Source organism: Gossypium hirsutum, chromosome A09 (assembly GCF_007990345.1).
Source record: "Gossypium hirsutum isolate 1008001.06 chromosome A09, Gossypium_hirsutum_v2.1, whole genome shotgun sequence".
NCBI lineage: Eukaryota > Viridiplantae > Streptophyta > Magnoliopsida > Malvales > Malvaceae > Gossypium > Gossypium hirsutum.
This window is the reverse complement of record NC_053432.1, coordinates 76,700,053-76,717,414: the sequence shown is the minus strand read 5'-3', so window position 1 is coordinate 76,717,414 and position 17,362 is coordinate 76,700,053. Positions and strand designations below refer to the sequence as shown.

The window sequence follows — 17,362 nt, the reverse complement described above, 5'->3', positions numbered from 1 at the left end:
CTTACGCTAACATATTCCCGATGATTTGATTTTAGGTTTTATTATTTGTTTAAAAAATATTTTTTTTCATGTATTATTGTTAATTTTATAATTAAATTAAATAAAATTAATTTTAAATTTTTTATGATGTATCATTTTTTATACAAATAATAATATATAATATCAATATATCTATATTATTATTTAAGTCCTTGATTGAGTTGGTGTCACAATTTATTGGGCATTGACTCGGTTAGTAAAATTACAAAAAAAAATTCTTTTATAATTAAAATAAATTATATTATTCGAGGATATTTTTAACTTTTTATTTAAAAAATCCAATAAAATTTTTACATGTGGTTGGATTTGAACTTGTGTTATTTACATCAATAAAGCATTAACTTTATCACTAAACTAGAACTTTATTTTAATATAATATTTACATTTTAATTCTATCATGCATACTTTATTACCTCCATCAATTTTATATCTATACTATTTATTAAGTGTTTTATTGAGTTGGTGTTACCCTCAACCGGGTCATCAACTCAATTAGGAAAATTATGGAAATGTCCTTCCGTAATTAAAATAAGTTATATTATTTAAGGATATTTTAGTCATTTTAATTAAAAAAACAATAAAAATATACATATAGCGACATTTGAACTCGAACTAATTGCATTAGTAAAACTTTTAATTTACCACTCAATTAAGACGACAACACCATATTAAACAATTAAATCTATTTTTTTTAATTCTAATAATGTATATATTTCATGTGTTATTATTAATTAGTTTCAAATTATAAGTTTCATTAGTTATTGTATGTTTTTTCTAAAAGCACATTTGTGTTCTAAATTTGTGTTTTTCACATGCATACACGCATGATAAGATTTTTATATCAATAATGTTAATTGAGTTTGAGTCACAAGTCAACTCGATAATAACTCACAATTCATAACAACATCTTGATAAACAATTGTAGTACATTTAATATTTTTAATAATATTTTTATGTGTTTAATTTTCGTTTTACTTATAATTTTTTTTTTCATTTTTATACCTTGCATGCATTATTATCTAATTTCAAACCATAAATTATTTATTTATGATATATTATTTTTAAACTTATTTATTTTAAATACATAATTTTTACATATATGTGCAATAGAATTTTTTATAAATACAAATTTATAATATAATGGGTAAATAAATCACGTTCCACGAGAAGAGCTATAGAAAGAGATTGACCGTACGTACCTTGAGAATGACAAGTGGCTAAATTATTATAGGCACCGTTCTTTTACTTTTCTTCTGCTTGGAAACTGAAAACTGGAAAAATCAGAGTCTATTCTTTGTTAGTTTAGTTAATTAATGGGCGGCTTCCAATATTTCAATATAACGCAAGAGTTAATTGCATAAGAGATACTTAAATTATGCCCTTTATGTTAAATGGATTCTTAAGCTTTAAAATATTTTAAATACATCATTAAATTATTGATATTAATATTAATTAGGTCATTTCATTAATGAATTTGTTAATTTAATCATTAAATAATAAGTAAAATTTTATATGAAATTTAAAATAAAAATTTAAAGAAAAATAATATGTTTTCGTGTAATTTTTAAAATTAAAAATAAAGTAAAAGCAAAAAAAAAAAGAGAAAGTGAAAATTTTAAATTCAAAATATTTACGATATTTATTTTTATAATATTTAATTTTGTTTAAAAAATTTTAATTTTAAATTACGTAATATAAAATTTAATATTTTATTTAACAAACTTAATAATAGAAGGAACCTTGTTGATATAATAAAATTTTAATAATATAATTAGAAAAAAATAAAATTTAAAGATTAATTTAATAATATAACCATATTCGTGGCATTAATGTATGTTTCCTTCAAATTAGGAACTTGTAGGTAGGTACAAACTAAAATAATAATTATATATATATTTGCTTTCATGGTCTGAAATAAAACCATACTTATTTTATATAATATTTGATATATCAAATGGAAAATCATTTAATAAAATGGATAGAAGATAGTCCAAAAATTGGACCAACTCATAAACTTAGAAGGGAAAAGGGAGTCAACTTCATTCCAAAAAAGCTTTTCTTTTCCCCCAAGACAGAAGCAGCTGAGCTATTGGATGATGCAATATTAATTAAATTTATCTTTTTGAATTTTAACGAATTAAATACTCACTATTCCCATTTGACCGCAATATTATCACCCCCACAAAGAATAAAATCACTCTCAACACATTTTCCTGGATTTGTAGGGTCACCCACTTCATGCATCAGAACCCATTACATTACAGTCTCTTTTTCTTAATATTACTCAAACTAATTAAATCACTCAATTCATTCTCTCTCTCCTCTCATTTCTTTTTCCTTTCCATCCTATTGTTATAGTGTTTGTTGATATAGTATACAATAAGAGAGGAAGATAACGAAAAGATAAAGGTATGTTGACTATATGAGGAAATAATTGTTCAAAGTAATTTTAGGGTGCTAAAAGACGATTCTTTCTTTTTTGTTCTTAAAGGTATTTATAGGAGAGATTCTTTCATGCATTAGTATGACGTGGCAAGTTATCATGAAGGGAATTATCCTCATCTGATATGTGAAGAACGTGCACAGTGGAGTTCATTCTGTTATGCATTCGATTAGTACAAAGTTGTTTTACTTATATCAGTCTTATATGAATTAAAAGGCGTGTTCAGACTTAAGGAATATTTACACTTGAAAATCGGATATCTAGTTATTTTCAAGAAAACAGATAGCTAAAAGCCTTCTTGGTGCAGTGGATAGTTGATAACGCGTAGAGGTAATGTATTCTTGTTTAGAGCGGGTGGTCGAGCGAGATAACTTTTTTAAGTGAAGTCAATAGGAGGTCAACGTTGTCTATGCTTTTGACACGTGTATGAGAGTTGTAGAGATGTAACAAATAGAATAAATTATGAAAATAAATAAATAAAAGCATAAAAGGCTTTAAGCCCAAGCCTATCTCACAAACCCCAAAACCCATACAATGAATCCTAGAGAACAAAAGCATATTGGAAACAACACTTGATTTTAATAATTGTTAAAACAAGACAAAAAATACCCACTGCCAAACCACAAACAACTCGAGAACAAATCCATCACCAGAAGCATTGTGAATCGGTGCTTTGTTTTCGATGCTAATGTCCATAATCTTCCCAATGAGTTTTGACGTAGCCTCAAAGAGAAAAGCTGTTTGGATCAAGTGTAGACAAAACACACAAAGCCGTACACTCGAGAAAGCAAACCTCCACTGGTTCGAGAAAATAAAGCAGCTATCCAAGGCTTCAGGCACAAGCCCGACTGTGGGGGAGTCCTGAAAATTGCACGCCAAAGACGAAAAAAGGGAGGAGAAGGGGGAAGCTGTAAAGATAGTGAATGGCAGTGGAAGGTGGAGGTGGAGAGACAAGGGGAAGGAGCAGTGGCAGCTATAGAGAAAGAAAAGGAAGTAATGGAGAAGGCGGCAACCGTTGCTGCTGCTGACAAGGCATGGGGTAGTGGTTAGGGTTTATTCATTTTTGTTCAGGGATGTGGATAGTGCGAAGGAGGGGAAAGCTTTTTGGCTTTCTTTCATTTTTTTAAATTATTAAATACTTTATCTTTTATATTTTTATATAAAAATCTACCAGTAATACAATAATTAAAAAAACGAAAATTATTAAAATAGTTATTTTTGTTTATCTTAAGTTACATTTTAATTATTTATGTTTTAAAATGTTACATTTTAACCACTTATGTTATTACATTGTAACATTTTAGTCACTAAGTTGTTAGCTATAGTTAACGGTATAATGGTAAGCTGACATGACACACTAAATTATCATTTCAAATAAAAATTTTAAGTTAATTTATACAATCAGTCCTCATAATTTTTTATTTTGAGCAATTTGATTTTTTTCTTTTATGCTTTTTTAGCTTTCCTTTTTTTCCTTTATTTTCTATTCTACATGTCCCTCTATTTTTCTACGTTTTCCATTTATTAAAACTAGTCCCTATATTTTAATTTTTTTAAACAATTTAATTTTTTTCGAGTGATGCGAGCTTGTGGATTAGTTTTAATAAATAAAAAACATAGAAAAACTATATTAAAAGAAATGAAGAAGGGAGGAAAACAAAGGGAGAAGCATAAGAGAAGGGGAAAAAAGGTCAAAAGAACATAAAAGAAATTAATTTGCTCAAAATAGAAAAAAAAAAGGATCAATTATAAAATTTAACCTAAAATTTTTGTTTGAAATGATGATTTAATATGCTACATTAGTTTACCGTTACACTATTAATGATAATTAACAATGCATTAACTAAAACATTACAATACAATAACGTAAATGATTAAAACGTAATATTTTAAATATAAACAACTAAAATATAATATGAGATAAATAAAAATGACTAATTTGATAATTTATTAAAGTGGAGAGTTATTAACTCAATAATCCATAAAAAGATGTAGTTCCAATTAAGGATTTGAAAAAGCAGATCCTGAATGTCACATAGAAAAAGAGAAAAGGTTGTCAACTTGATGAAGCGAAAACAATGTCGCATCTTATTGCATTGTGAGTGGGGTACTGAAATAATTGCGATTTGTGTAGAAATTAATTAGAATCTTGCTTTTTCCCTTCGTGACACTTGATTTGATTGTTGCTATGGCATTTTCTTTCCGCTAGTAGTTTCTCATTTTGCATTATTATTACTTAAAGTAAAAATTATTAACTAATTTTCTATTTTCCAATTTATTTATGGTTGGGATGTTTCTCGTGACCTGTGTGTCAAACGTTTAAATGAGGGTGAGAAATATATTTGCATGTGGAACGAAGTTTCGAGCTGTCATATGCATCTTAGTTTAAATTGGGAAAGAATCTTCATTCATCCGTTTTGTTTGAATAGATATGCTCTTTTCCATTTGGAACGTTATAATTGCTGAGCACATGAGCGAGGAAGAGAGTCAAAGTTCCATTTTTAATAATTTAATAAAAATAGCTTAGGATGTTTTCTACTGCAGTATTAGAAATCTGGTCAAACGACGGGGTCTTGGTTCACATGGTTAATATATTACACTAGAATCTGGCCTTCACATTAATATAGCATGCAAAATTTATTAGTCAACAAGTGGAATAAGTTGGTAATAACTAAATCATGAATAAAACAAAACATATGACCATGTATACAATATATTAATCTACTAACCAAACGGAATTTTTTTTATTTCTTTTTAAAATTGAATTAAAATTGGTTATAACTCGCACCCTTAATAAGAATAAATTAATACTACGTAAATAATTTCCGCGACTCGAATCCACGACGGTGACTTATTAACTATCCCTTCTAGCCTTTGGTTTCTTCAATTTCAATTAATTTGTGAGAATTATCATTTATTTACTTGAAGCAAGAATACCAACGTAAACAATTTCTGAGGAAAGAGAAACATAAGTGCATTAAGTTGTATGAAGAGATAAATAGGAAAGTGAATGAAAAATTACAAGTACCATTTTGCAAAGTTTTATGCTGATACGTACATCCATATATGCTCGTGACAGCATACGTCGGTGAATTTAATAAGCATCTTTATATCTCCTATGAGAAACACGGTTAGAGTGATAGCTGTCCTGCAAATCTGAAGCTACTTCTTATTTCCTGTTTCTGTATGTTTGTTTTCAAATCATATCTGAATCTATTGGTGGATTACATGCATACAGACATGGTTAAAGCCTGGTTGTCTCCAATCATAATAAGTCAATCCATTTGAAAATTAACTCAGCTGGAAAGATCATCGAAAAACACACAGTACAAATTGTTTTTTACCCTTTTGCAGATACAAGTTAGAGTCTATTAATAACTGGAAGAAGGAAAAACAAAACGACAAATTAAATATATCATAATTATTAGTATCATGTGGATTTGGAAGAGGCATGTTATGAACTTGGAAAGAATATTGTGGACAAAAAGCCGTAAGTCATGCATAAGGTCAGCAAAGATACTAATTGCTTTAATCACTTGCAAACCAAAAACAATAAGCGAGGAAAAGTGCTATGGAGATGTGAAAAAGCAAAACTCAAGCAGACAAATATGTGTTGCCATCACATGAAGACTCATTGCTTGCTTTCACACTTTTTCATATATACTAAAATATTTCAATGCCTGCGATTTTGTGATCTTACATGCCTACCATTATCAGTTTGTTTTCTTTGAACTTCATCATAATATGTTATATATGTCAATCATAAGAAATAATACTACCAAAAAATTTTCTGCCACATTTTGAGAATGCATGAACCTTAAAAAATGAAAAATTAGATCAGCCTAAGAATGTTACAGTTAATTGATGCACCACTTGGAAATACCAATCATATGAAAAACAATGTATAATATATACATGGCATTCTTGTTTCTAGCTAGTTAATTCCCGTGATGTTTCCTTTTTCTTTTTTTGCTAGCTAGCTAGGCAGATATAACATATATAACCCTAGAAATCAACCCCACACACTGATATATTTGTTATCATGATCTCTACCACTTACGCAAAATATACTTCACACATTGAAAGTGAAATCCTAAGTTAATTATTGTGCCAAGATCCTCAAATCATTTTAAAGCATTAATTTTTTCGAAAAATTTAATATTAAATGAAATGAAATAAAAGAGCTTTTACAAATAAATTAAATTCCATGCGTTAATGGCTATTCCGAAGTTCTTTTTAATTAGTGCCTACAAATATATATATATATATAAGATTTTCTTGATCATACCCTAAAACACGTGCATTTTAATTGAATGTAAAATGCATATTCCTATTTTGTTATTTATATAATAATAGATAATAAAGTTCAAAATAAAATTTAAACGTAAATAGATTTTAGGTTCATGTACAATCAATATGTACATAGTTGCATAATCTTAAATTCATGATTTTCAAGCTGGCACACAAGTTTACTAGACTAGTAACGATGAAAAAAATAAATCAAGACATGCATCTCTAGTTCAAGCCATAAGTGAAGTAAACTAGAAATGAAAAAACCGAGCTTAAACGTGTTAAAAATCCGCTAGACTCGTTTCAGCTAAAGTTAGCTAACACTTACATCAGGAAACAACCTTTTCATCTATCTGCTTTGCATACTTTTTGCCTGTTCTAGTTTTGCGTGGAGGGTAATCATTTTAGAGAGGATGACTCCCCTTATGGTAATCCTTCTTTAACACTCATTAGTTTTCCTTACCTAATTAGCTCACCAGAAAATGCACAACACACATATGGTAATTTTCTAATATGGGAAAGTCAAGCACATGTTTTGACAGCCATAACTTTAGGAATCCATGGAAAACCAAAAACCCAAATCCTTCTTGCTGTAGACATGCTGACCAGGGTTACTATGAAGAGATTGATCAATGTAATGTGAGTGAAAGGTACGAGACTTTGAATAAGTTGAGAGGCAGTAGCAAGAATTAATGGACCATTTTCAACAGTGGCCACTATGAACATTATTTCGGACTCACTATCGTTTGTGGATTTTGCTGTGTGTATATTGTTAAATTTGTTTAACTATCGCGCAATATATGTCTAGACCTTGGAGCTTTTTATCCATGGTGCTTTGAGAATGTGTTTTCATTGTCAACTGACCTCTTATAACTATAACATAATGGCAATGAAGAATAAAAAAACACTACAAAAAACTTAAGGAAATGGAAGCTCTCTTATACTAGCAAAAGATGAAGCCTCGGTGGGCAGAGCAGAAAGAGAGAAACAATTCATAGAACTAAACAACATATCGATCTGATATATAGAACGAGAGTTCTAGGACAAACCTCTCAAACAAAGGCTTCATCTCCTGCTAAAACATGCATGAATAAATAAATACTTGTCGTCTACATGTGATCATCTCTTCTGAGCTTGTTTAGAAGTGCAGTGATGAGGGCGTCTCTCTTCTCAGCTCTAGCTTCTTCTCTCATTCTCCTTTGTTCTTCCCTTTCATACCATCTCCTATCCATCAATATCCTCTCGTTCTCCAATGCTTCCATCTTCTGCCTCCATTCCATCTCCTTCAACCGCCTCTCGTTTTCTCTCGCCTCGAACGCTTCCCTCCATTGCATTTCCATCTGCATTTGTTGCCTCATGAAATCCTCTAATATCTCCTTTATATTATTACTATTATTGCCGTTCCCGCTTGTACTGCCACCAATACCTGCACCACCACTGGTTTTGCCTTGCTTCTTCTTCCTAACGCTACTCTTTTCTAACTCTTTTTCCTCCGTATCTTCTTCCTCGTCTGAAGATAGCTGCACCGCCTTCCTCTTCGACCCGGTCGCTCCTCCTTCACTTTCTGACCATAAAATACTTTGCATCCTTGCTGAGAATATGGCTTGCAACTCATTGTAAAATGGGAACTGTTGCCGCATAGCTTCTTCTTCCATCGTTTCACATCCCTGAATGAGTGTGTGTATATAAAATAGGGTTTCAGGATGCATATTTTAGGTAAAACAAAACAGAGAAATAAATATTCCTGGATACGTAATCCGTTCCGTTTAAAAAATAAAAAAGAGTTAAATCAAAATACTGACTATTATGAGATACCTACCTTGTACCGAGTAACGAGATTTTTCCACTTGCACTTGCACTGTTCAGTGCTTCGATTAAAACCCTTTTCCCTCATCCTGGTAGAGATAACTTCCCAAAGCAGTTTATTCCTCTTGGTCTCCATGAAACTTCGATCCAGCTCCGCTCTGATCATCAGGAATTCCTTCGTTTCCTGAATACTCCATTGAGGGAATCTATCAGCATCAACGTTTACACTGCTGGTAGGTGGTTGTTGCTGTTGCTGCTGCTGCTGATGATATTGATACTGCTGCTGCTGATATTGATGATGATGGTGTTGGTGCCCTTCCATTTACAACTATCACACGCAAAGCATACAAAAGCCACACAAGATTATCGATAAGTCTTATGTTTTTGCAGCCTCCAAAAGGATGATTGATCCAAAAAAGAGAAGATTGACAGAAAGAAGAAAAGATGGAGAGAGAGAAACATGAAAGATTTATATGGAGATGGTGTGAACAAGAAATGTGAAACCCTCAAGAAAGATTTTTAAAAAGAAGAATAGAAAAGAAAAAGAAAAATCGCTGAAGAAACCTAAAAATATATAAAAAGAAGAGAAAAAAGGGAAAAAAAAGATTAATAGATAGATAGATTTGCTGTAAGCTTAGGTGTCAAAAGCGAGCGTTTTTACTATTCGTTCAAATTCAAGAAAACGAAACCAAGGGAAGGAAAAGCTTTCTGTTTCTTCACATTCTCTCCCCTACCCTCAAGACTCCTCTCTCCGTCTCTATCTGTCTACGCGGAATCTCTCTCTTCCTTCCCTTTATTATTTTTTTATTTTTTGAAATATAATTTATATAAATCGTTTTTTTACCATTTGTTCCCATTGCGTTCACGCGGCGTCACGCTGACGACCCTGAAAGTCTCACTGTTGATGCCCGATACTGTGGTGGGGACTTCCTTCTCTGCTACCGCTTATACAAAACTTGCACCCGAAGATTTTATTATAATCCCAGGATTTAGCCATAAAATTTTAGTGAATTTTATATATATATATTTTATAGTCTTTTTTGTTCGAATGGAATAATATATTTTGCAGCTTTGTGGTGTGGTCTATTCGCTTTTGGAGCCGTCCGAACAAGTGAAGGACCCAACGATGGGATTTGCTTTCCCAGAATGTACGTGGAGGAGGCGGTAACGCTTTTTTTTTTTTTCTCCTTCTTTTATTTAATAATTTTTGCATGGATTTCCGAAAATCTAAAGGTTGAAAAAAAAAAAGGATGTATGCAACTTCCATTTTCCTTTGCTAATTTTTTGGTTCAAATTTTAAGCCGTTCATAATAAATTATTGTTTTGGCTTTTGAATGATCATGATCTTATACGCGTTATTCTTTCAAGTCCCACGTGTATACGCCTCCCACAGTCATACACGTGGCATGCATGCAGCTCTTTTATAGGGTGAAAAAAGAAAGGGACCCACTTGGCCTAAGGTTCACACTATAAGCCTAGACGACCCCACTAGTCCCCCTTCCCCAAGTTTATTTCACCTTTTTTTAATTTCTTTCTTATTAAAAGCCTAAAGGTGAATTCAAAGACAAGATTTTTATTTTTATTTTTATATAATATATGGAGATAACATAATTGAAATAAATTAAGATATTTCTCATTGATATATGCCACCAAATCTTTTTATGTTGTGTGACAAAATATGAATCAAATTTTAAGGTCAATAGCAATGGGTAAATACAAAATGATTGGACAACCAAATGCACGTTAATATAATTGGATTTAGTTAAACATAAATTAAGTGGTTGTAATATTGGAATCTGAATTCATTTTTTAAATAAAAACCCAGTTTATTGGATTAATTAAACCTTAGTTTTGAAAAGAAAAAATAAAAAAATTTTAAGGAAAATTCTAAAATGAAAGTTGATGTTATTCTAAATAAAGAAGATCGTGGAACGGTGCATACGATTTGTCGACAGAGGAGCATAAGTGGGTAGAAGTAGAAGGAAAGGTGAGGGTGAGGCATTGAAGCCTTTGACCAACTTTTCATATTTCCTATCGGCTGGCGTAGGTGGTATAAATCGTTTCCGTTGACTGTTTTCTGGATTTGTCTTTTCTTGTAAATAATACATTATGAAATGAAAAACTATATTAATAATACATGAAATGAAAAAGTTATTTGATAGTGGTTAATGTTGAGAGTTAGTTAGAGAGTTAGCTGAGTTAGTTATAAATAGTTGTTTTAGAGGGTGTTAATTGTTAATGTTAGTATACACAAATTTCGGGTCAAATATAAGACATGAAGAGAGTTAGACCTCTCAATATTTATCTACAAATAATTTTTTTGATTCTTCTCTTTGATCGAGCTTCAGCATATAAAAAAGCTAAAATCTTTGGATATTTATCTACAAAGAAATCTTTTGACTCTTCTCTTCAGTTAAGCTTTGACAAGGGTTATTTAAACTTGATCTTAGAGCGATATTAGTTGCTTCAAATGTTGTGTTGACTTGCTCTTCAAACAAATTTGGCTCTTCTTTCTTCATTTGAATCGAATTAAAAGGTGGCTTTCTTAAAAACAACTTTTGACTTCCTTTCTTTAGTTGAACAGGATCAGAAGGTAGCTTTCTTCGGAATTGATATGCTGTTAGTTAGAATTTCTTCACATTTTCTTTAGAGAATTTTTAGACTTTTAAACTTGTGAATGTATAGAATGACTTGTAGGTTACCCCTTTTATATTGCCAGTCACTTGAGTAAAAGAAAGTTCTTCTTTATTTGAAGTGACCCGCAAAGATAAACTCTTTCATTTAGAATTTATATTTTATTAATTTAATTACTTTAAAGATAAATTAATCATTTAATATTATCTTTTAACTATTTTAATTTAATTAGTGATGATATAAAAAATTTATTATTTATTTTTAATTAATTTAAATTAATTAAAAATTATGACACAATATGTGATGACACCATTTTTTACCCATGGTAATTTTGGCTTGACCTATAGTAACTTTAGCTTGAAACATGGCATTTTGAATTGGTCCGAAAATTACTTTGTCTACATCAGTTAAAAGTGCTAGTTGCAACCAAACTTGCATTTGACTGACCATTGTAACTTGTCATATCTGTTGCAATCTTTTAACCAATTGTTGGAGCCTTTAATTGAACATCTTAAGAGATTTTTAGCTGCAATTATTAAAGACTATATGATGAGAGTCAGGTTGAGCAAAGACTTTATGAAGACTCTCAATGTGATTGAAGTTTTCATAATTAAAGAGATTTGTTTCTCAAGGAAGTTCATGTAGGGAAAATCTCTACCACTTTATTCCTTATTAAAGAATTATTTGAAGAGATTGATATCCACATTGATTGTAATCCAATAGGTCACGTTATGCTTGTTTTAGTCCATGTACGAATAAAATAGGACACTTATCTTGTTCATTGAGTAACTTATTTTTGTGCATATATATTTGTAAGTAAACTATTTTTTTTTGTTTAGTTTACAACTAAGCTTTAGGGAGAAAATCTTAATGGGAGAGTGATCTAAATTAACTATAGGAGTGAGGTTCTAACTTGTGAGTGAATTGGACTTAAATCACGTCTTGTACAAATTGATTTATAGTGGATTACTTTATGGGCAAGGCCCTGTAGAAGTGGGAAGTTACCGAACAATGTAACCACACTTTGGTTTCCATCTTTATTTTATAATTGTTTGTAATTTTTCCTATTTGCAATTGAACTAAAATATAAAAGGAAAATTTCACGATTTCACAATTAGCAATATAACTAGACTCTTGACGTACTAAGTGGAGATTTTTTCATTGATTTGCTATTTAGATGAAAGGAATATCAAACTTGAGACCTCCTTTATTGGATGGTATTAACTATGTATGATAATTGTATTTATATAAATGTAAAGTATATATGTATTTACTTATATTTTAAGTATAAGATATTTAATATATATAATATATTATTATATTAATTAATAATTAATTAAAACATAAAATAAATAAAATAAAGAAATAAAGAAACAATTGAAGAACAAGAACATAGAAAGAAATGAAAAACAGAGAAAGAAATAAGGAAAGAAAAATAAAAAGGGAAATTTAGGGTTTTGAAGCCTCAAGCTTAATTTAGTAAGTCAATTAAGTCCATTTCTTTATAATTTTGATATTTTTAAAGTCTTAGAGATAAATATCACTTGATGTAAGTGGAAATTTTGAAAGTTAGATAATTTTTAGACATGGGTTATGTTGAACAAATGATTGAATTAGGGATTTAATTGAATAAATATCAAGTTAGAATTGATTAAGGGATTAAATTGTAAAGGAAGCTATAAGTTTTATGTTTGAGGGACTAAATTGAAAGAAAATTGAAACTAGGGTTTTACCATGGATATCTAATGTTTAATATGATAAGAAATTGAATAGTAATGAAGTATGAATTGAGTGATAGAAGTAAAAGTGTTAATTGGGATTAAATTGAAAATTGATATTTGAATTGAATAGAAATTTAATTATTTATTGTGAATTGTTGCTGTATTAATAGTATGAATTGTTTAATTTTCATAGCTAACATAGTACCGGAGACATCGACAAAGAAAGGAAAAGAGAAGGTTGACGAAGAGTAAACCGAGAATCACGGTTTGTATTTCTATAAACCGAACTTAAAAATTATTATTGCATTTATTACAAACATATATGGTAAGTAATATAGAGGTAAGTAATGCTACTATTGTATTGAATTGAACTAATTGTGAATACTTGAATTGCAATGTATATTGACTGTTATCTGAAATTTAAGTGAAATGAATACCCTATTAACAGTGTCAGGCTAGGTTGGATATAATTGGTATGCCATAGGATTGAAAGTGTACTGGGATACTTCAACCATGGGTCGATGAGGCACTAATAGTGTCATACTATTACTTCGACTTTGTATCGATGAGGCACTTCGTGTATCGTACTATTTTCGATGCTTCGGTTTAATCCGATGAGGTACTATGTACTGTACTACTACTATTTACTCCGGCAAAGCCGATGAGGCACAATGTGCCGTACTAGTGTATTAGTTGGATCTGTGTATCCTCCAAAGTTTGAATTATGTTAATAGGGGTAAATTTACTGTACTGGACAACTGAATGACTGGGCTACTGTACTAAAAATTATACTGTTATTGATTGACATATTATTGAACTGAATGTTTCGCTGAGAAAGAACTTTGAATATAAGTAATGCTATTAGATTTGAAGTTAATAGCTTAAATGCATTTTGTGTTTATATTTGTTTTAAGTGTTGGTTTATAGAAATACCACTGAGTGCATACTCAGCGTATGTTTGTTTTCATGCACAGGTTAGGTACGAAAGCGTCTAGCAACTCAGCATCCAAGCCAACTCCCGAACTCAAATACTTGGTGATGTATTTTATTTGAAAAATGGCATGTACCTAAGTTATCTTTTGGAAATCATTTTGAATATGACTGCTATTAGTGTAAGGATGTTAAAGGTTTATATATATATATATGAAGACCTATGCCATATAATATGGTCTTTTCATAGTTTAATTTGAATTGATTTTGAATGATACCAAAGTATATTGTCTGGATGTTCTATGTTAAACACTTACTAATACACTCGAGTTGGATCGTAACATTGATGATTTTAATGTGAAATGAATGTATTTAATCATGTTTTGGATTGGTTGAAATATTGTATTTAAATTTCGCTTGTTATTAAAGTTTGCAAGGTTGCTAAACTTGAACTATAATGTTCATTTTGAGTCTACACAGCCTGACACACGGATGTGTGATCAGATCGTGTGAGACACACGGCCTTTACAGGGGCATGTGAGTAGGCTGTGTGTCCTCTGCATCTAAAATTTGGCAAACAGAATCTACGAACAAGGAAGCTATAAGTAATGCAACTATGAACACGGGCAGAGACACGGGAGTGTGTCTCAGCCGTGTAAAGCATACGGCCACAGTACACGGGCATGTGCCTGGCCGTGTGAAAACTATACTAGATTCGAATTGAAAATAAATCCACACAAGCTAAGCACACGGGCGTGTGTCTTGGCCGTGTGAAACTAGTTTATTCATAAGCAATAAGTCAGAGAAGTATTTGGGTAAAGAGCACGGGCGTGTTCCTCACACGGGGTGACAACACGGGCGTGTATTTGGTTCACACGAGCGTGTCTCAAAACCACACGGCGTGTGCGGTACTGTTCATTAAAGAAAATTTTATAAGTTTCTCTTCAGGTCTCGATTTATTTCTAATGTCTTCATTAGGCCCCGAATGTCCGTTTCTGAGTCAATAAGATAAATTACTGAACTTTATAATGATTAATTTTATATGGTTCGTGATATAAACTGTAGTGACCGGTAATGCTCTGTAATCCTATTTCGATGTTGGAAAAGGGTTTGTTACAATTAGTGGTATCAGAGTTATTCAAGTTTAGTCGATTCTAGGATTAAATTGAATACAAAAATTGAGTCTAGAGGTACATGCCATTATTGAGTTAAATTTGAGTCAGGATTGGACGCTGATATATATATATATACTGAATTATTGTTATTTCTATTTTATAGTTAAAGATGTTTGGTGAAAATATTGAAGAAACTGATCAAGAAATGTATAGTGAAGAGGATGAATCATATGATATGAATGAATCAGAATCTGCAACACCGAGTGTAAACCTGGTAGATAATCAACCACCAAATGTTGAAAAGAGTGATACTAGAGAAAGAGATAATACAGAGATAATAAAGAGTGATAGTTGATGCTCTTCAAAGAGCAGTAGGAACTATACCTACTATAACTCCTACCCCTCCAACTCGACGAGTCCCGATTAAAGAGTTGCGAAAGTATGGTGCTACCGAATTTCTGGGATTGAAGGAGTTGACCCGTCTATAGCTGAAAATTGGATAGATACAACAAAGAGAATTCTGAAGCAACTTGAATGTACCCCCACAAGAAAGTTTATTGTGTGTCGTTCCTTTATTAGAAGGAGAAGCATATGTATGGTGGAATTGATAACTTAACATGTACCAGAGGAATAGATAAGTTGGGAATTCTTTCTAAGAGAATTTCAAAAGAAATATTTGGGAGAATTATACATGGAAGAAAGAAAATAGGAGTTCTTGATACTGAAACAAGGTGAGATGTCCATAGCAGATTATGAATGGGAATTTTTTAGATTGAGTAGATATGCAATTGAATTTATACCGACTGAAGCTGATAGATGCAAACTATTTTTACGAGGACTGCGTGATGAATTACGATTACAGTTAGTGTCTCTACAGATTACTGAATTTTCGGATTTAATTGAGAGAGCCAAAATGGTTGAACAAGTGTTGGGGTTAGACAAAAAGCCTGAAATTTCTCGTTCACTTATGAAGCGTCCCAGAACTACAAGCTCTAATCCACAACCTAAGAGATCAAAAGAATTTCGAAGCATTGGAAGATTTAGATCTAGATCAGATAGAAGTGACAGAAATTGTGGTAGACAAATGACAGTTTCCACTAGTAGTATCAGAGGGCCATCTAGAAATATTGAAATTCTAGAATGTCAACATTGTGGGAATAAACATTGAAATTCTAGAATGTCAACATTGTGGGAATAAACATTGAGGTGAGTGCTGGAGATTAACTAGAGGTTGTTTTTGATGTGGATCCACTGATCATTTTGTAAAAGGGAGTTCAAAGATTGATAAAGCAGCATCAACGGTATCACAGAGATCTGAATCTGCTTCTAGAGGTCGAGGGTCAGGCAGAGGTGGTTCAGTCACTAGAGGAGGTGCCAGAAGAGCAAGTGAAGTTGCCACTCAACAATCAGAAGCTAAAGCCCTAACCCAAGCATATTTTGTAAGAACTCGAGAAGAAGGAGATGCACATGATGTGGTGACAGGTATATTTCTATTACATTCAGAACCCGTTTATGCTTTGATAAATCCGGGGTCGCCACATTCTTATGTTAATACAAAACTAGTTGAGACGGGAAAATTAAAACCTAAATTGTCTAGATAACAGTAGAGGTGTCTAGTCTTATGGAGAAAACAATGTTAGTGAATCGAATATGTCGAAAAAGTCCATTAATGATTTAAGATAGAACTTTTCCTGTTGATTTATTAATCATGCCATTTGGCAACTTTGACATTATATTGGGTATGGATTGATTATCAGAACATGGAGTAATATTGGACTGTTATAAAAAGAAGTTCACTGTTCAGAATGAAAGCGGTGATCAGATTGAAGTAAATAGTATTCGGGCTAGTGAAACAATTCGTATAATCTCAGCGATTAAAGCTAGTAGGCTTCTTTATCAGTTTGTATTGCTTTCTTAGCATATGTTATTAATTCAGATTTGGTAGAAAGTAAATGTAGTAAAATCCGAACTCTATGTGAACTTCCTGATGTATTCCCTGAAGAGTTACCTGGATTACCTCTTTTCTGGAAGTTGAATTTGTGATTAAGGCATATCCTGGTACAGATCCAGTGTCAATACCTCCATATCGTATGTCACCAACTGAGTTGAAGGAGTTAAAGGTACAACTGCAAGATTCATTGTATCGGGGTTTTATACGACCTAGTACATCATAATTGGGAACTCTAGTTTTATTTGTTAAGAAGAAAGATGATTCGATGCGATTATGTATTGACTACCGACAGTTGAACAAGGTGACTGTGAAGAATAAATATCTGTTACCTCGTATTGATGATTTATTTGATCAATTGAAAAGAGCTTCTGTGTTTTCAAAGATTGATTTAAGATTGGGCTATTATCAGTTAAAGGTAAAAGAAAGTGCGTAC

At 31.5% G+C, this 17,362-nt stretch overlaps 1 protein-coding gene across 1 annotated transcript; it reads right to left on the bottom strand.

Moving 5' to 3' along the window:
- Window positions 1-7,769: 7,769 nt before the first annotated feature.
- Window positions 7,770-9,347, bottom strand: LOC107937046 (trihelix transcription factor GT-3b). The gene is made up of 2 exons (XM_016869855.2): window positions 8,592-9,347; window positions 7,770-8,439 (listed from the first exon to the last, which is right to left on the bottom strand). Exons 1-2 carry the CDS (start codon window positions 8,898-8,900, stop codon window positions 7,882-7,884), a joined length of 867 nt encoding a protein of 288 aa, XP_016725344.2. The 5' UTR covers window positions 8,901-9,347; the 3' UTR covers window positions 7,770-7,881.
- Window positions 9,348-17,362: the final 8,015 nt, after the last annotated feature.

Excerpts from the sequence above, each read along its gene's own strand:
- LOC107937046 (XM_016869855.2), bottom strand. The coding sequence starts at position 8,900 with ATGGAAGGGCACCAACACCATCATCATCAATATCAGCAGCAGCAGTAT. Across the intron at positions 8,440-8,591 it reads ATCTCGTTACTCGGTACAAG|GGATGTGAAACGATGGAAGA; the intron begins GTAGGTATCTCA and ends ACACTCATTCAG.